Here is a 3,492-nt window from a genome sequence, read left to right on the forward strand (position 1 = left end):
TAAGCCAAGCACAGGGTTTGGCCTAGTTTAATAAAAAAACTAAACAATATGATAAACCCCCAAATAAATAAACAAATAAATGAGTTATTTAATATATAGCAGATACAATAGATTTACAGACAGGCAGACACAGGTCAAACAAACATATGTACTGTAAACTCCAGCTAAAAGACCAATGCAATGTCAAAATCATGAACTCGTCATAGCTGCACCACTTCAATACGAGAAGTTGTTGTCCTGACATGGCTTTAAGTCAACCAACACACTGACATCTAAAGTCTCCATTTTGTGCGTACATTCTCCTGTGCTATGCGTTGGGATAAACGCTGACGTTCTGTACATTACCTTGGAAATAATGGATGATGCAGCGGGATGAGGCAGAGGTAATGTACAGAATGGAGGAGTTTATCCCGCTTATACCACAGTTTCCAACAAACAATATTAAAACACACATTTATCGATATAAATAACAATCATGATATTTTCATTTTGGTAAGTGATTTTGTACTTTCCTCTTTCCACTAAATCTGGTCGTAGTCCTATCGCTGTTGTTCATTGTTTTTGTTCTATATCTATGGACAAGACCCATTGTTATTTTTATTTATTTTTATTTCCATGCTGTTTGTTAACGTTCTTATCCCTTGCTTTCTAGCTAGCCAACCACGGCTAACACAGTCACGTCAACATCTGCAGCCAGAATTAACAGAAAAGTAGCCACATTTGCGTTTAAGCTGTTTTCTACTGACATTCATTTGGATACATCCATAACAATGAGCTGATGATGTGCGATTTTGCCTGGCAGAGAAAAGTTTCCCTTCTCGTAACGGCACTTTTCCTTCTTTTTTTTACGAGGAGATCGCATTGCATATCAAACACAAGGCTAGAAGCTAGCTAAATAATTTGTTGCTAGCAAACCTGCCAATATGACAACCTAATTCAATATCAGTGACTGAAAACAGGTCAAACTAGAAACATGTGGATTTGACAGCATAGAAATTCATGTTCATTCCATCACTCACCACGTTAGGTCATCAGATGTCTCTGCAAAAACAAATGAATGCTAGCTAGCTAGGTTCTCGTTGGACCTGCGTTTACAATGTATCCAGTAATCGGTTTGTGTGGTTGCTAGTTTAGCTTTCTGTAACTGTGTAGCATGTGCAGTGCTTTTTACTGCGTCTTGATTAGGTATCCCGTATATCTTGTTTAATGCCCAGTCTAGATTGCCCTTCCAGCCAATCAGAAACGAGTATTCAACAATGCTGTGGTATGAAGTTAAATAGTGCTCATATAATGGTCACAGCATATAGTGAGAGAACAATTTATTTCATATTTTTAATTGGTCCTTATGGCCTCCATCATTGTTCACGTGTGGTTTTATTCGTTGTCATTCGTTGCTTCCCTATCACTCTCAGTGTGGGGTTCCATCCACAACACCTTGTCCCTGTCACAATGTAGTAGTGCGTGAGGTATATGTTCCATTCCGGAACACCATATCAGATGCCAGACATTCTTTAGGGAAATCTTTTTGTCCATTGGTGGCCTGTCTCTTCAGGGCTACAGCACGGTAGTCCACCTGTTCACAGTCCAGCCCAGACTCCAACCAACGGAAACACACAATCCTCTGGAACGACCGGCGGAAGTTATCCGACACAAAGCCATAGAGGATCGGGTTGGCGCCGCTGTTGGCATAACTTAGGATGACGAAGAGCTGGGTGACCATGGGGTTGGGAGGGTGGTGGAACACGCTGACCAGCTGGACGATGTAGAAAGGCATCCAGCAGAGGACAAAAACCGCCACCACACACACCACCATCCGGGTGATCTTTTTCTCAGAGCGTCGCCGCTGCAGCCAACCGGCTTTCAGCCCGACCGCCCGCATGCGCGCCACCATCAGGCAGTAGCAGAGGCAGATTGCGCCCACAGGAAGCAGGAAGCCGAGCAGGAAGGTGTAGACCACGAACGCCTCCGACCACGCTGCCTCAGGCCACAGAAAGTTGCAGTCCACACCGCCGTCCTGCGCCGGGACCGTGTCGGCAAAAATTATAATGGGGAGGATGACGAGGAGCGAGAGGCCCCACACGCAGACGTTGACTACTTTGGCAACAGTCGGTCGGCGGTAGCGGGCAGCCTTGATAGGGTGAACCACGGCCACGTATCGATCCACGCTCAACACCGTCAGACAGAAGATGGACGTAAACATGTTAATGCCGTCCACGCTCAACACCAGACGGCACATGAGCGAGCCAAATGGCCAATGACGTACAGCCGCCGATGTCGCCAGAAACGGCACACTCAACATAAAGAGTTCATCTGCAATGGCCAGATTCAATATATAAATATTGGTGGCGGTTTTCATCTTGGCGTACTTAAGGATAACATAGATAACCATGGTGTTGCCTGTTAGACCCACGCAGCAGACCAGGGCGTAGATGGAGGGGATGATGATCTTGCTGGTGTCAGGTTCCTGGTCGTAGTCCTCATAGTCTAGGCTGGAGTTGTAGGGGAAGTCGGTGGGGTATGCTGGGTAGTTGCTGGTCCCATTGGCGGCCATGTTGTCCATTTTGTCCAGTTTACCTCAATTTTGGGTTTCTCCTACTGGGAGTTAAGATCTGACTTTGTGTATATCATTTTTTATACAACGGCTGGGTCTAATCCTGAATGCTGATTGGTTAAAACCACATTCCAACCGGTGTCTTTTCCCACAAGTTACCACCGGCTAAATCTATGAGTCTCTATGTCACATTATAGAATATAGTACACTTCTCAATGTGCTTAGCTGGCTCTTCGTTATCGCCAAAGTGTTGCTTTAGTGTACAGTACCATGGGTCTCTGTTAAACTCCTTTAAAGGAAGGGGTCAAAAAGGAGGGAGGAAGGAGCAGCAGGAGCAGGGGAGATCCTCATTCTTTGTATACTGTAGGTGCGGCTCTGAAGAGAATGTAATATCTGTACAATGTTATTCTCTTATCTCAGGGTCCATAGATGGGGTTAATCTGAAATAAATCAGAGTCCTTGAGTCTCTCTCAGTTCTCATGTTTCCCAGGGATTTCTAATTATAGAACCCAGCTTCTCAACTAACCGATAAGGGCACTGAAGCAATTTAGGAGGCTGAAACAATGAATTCTTGGCAGCCAAACGCTTAACATTCCATATTCATTCACAAATAAACTCACATCTTATTACCCATCCGTTTGTAAGTGGTTCTTAGGAGTATTTTCTTTAATTAAAATCAGGCAAGGTTTCTGGGTATCACTCAAAATTGGCCAAGGGAGAACATTCCTTCTGATTGATTACAATGTCCTGTTGGAGAGAATTCAGGAGTGGTTGAGAGTTGTTCTGCCCTATTCTGTCTGGTCCAATGGCACACTCAGGAGTGGTTTGTGGTAAGAAGTGTTGCGGTGAATTCTGCACCCTCACCATTCCATGTGTCTTTGTGGATAGAGGGGTGATTATTTCATCGTTACACCCAGGCTGAACAAGTCCATGTAAATCAC

At 44.5% G+C, this 3,492-nt stretch overlaps 1 protein-coding gene across 1 annotated transcript; it reads right to left on the bottom strand.

The window, feature by feature from the left end:
• Window positions 1-1,308: 1,308 nt before the first annotated feature.
• Window positions 1,309-3,059, bottom strand: sstr1b (somatostatin receptor 1b). The gene is given in 1 exon segment (NM_001124534.1): window positions 1,309-3,059. A coding segment is annotated over 1 exon segment (1,116 nt). The 5' UTR covers window positions 2,561-3,059; the 3' UTR covers window positions 1,309-1,444.
• Between the last annotated feature and the right edge of the window lie 433 nt (window positions 3,060-3,492).

The sequence above is a fragment of the Oncorhynchus mykiss genome, chromosome 21 (genome assembly GCF_057628025.1).
Source record: "Oncorhynchus mykiss isolate SJ-2025 chromosome 21, ASM5762802v1, whole genome shotgun sequence".
In the NCBI taxonomy this organism is placed as follows: domain Eukaryota; kingdom Metazoa; phylum Chordata; class Actinopteri; order Salmoniformes; family Salmonidae; genus Oncorhynchus; species Oncorhynchus mykiss.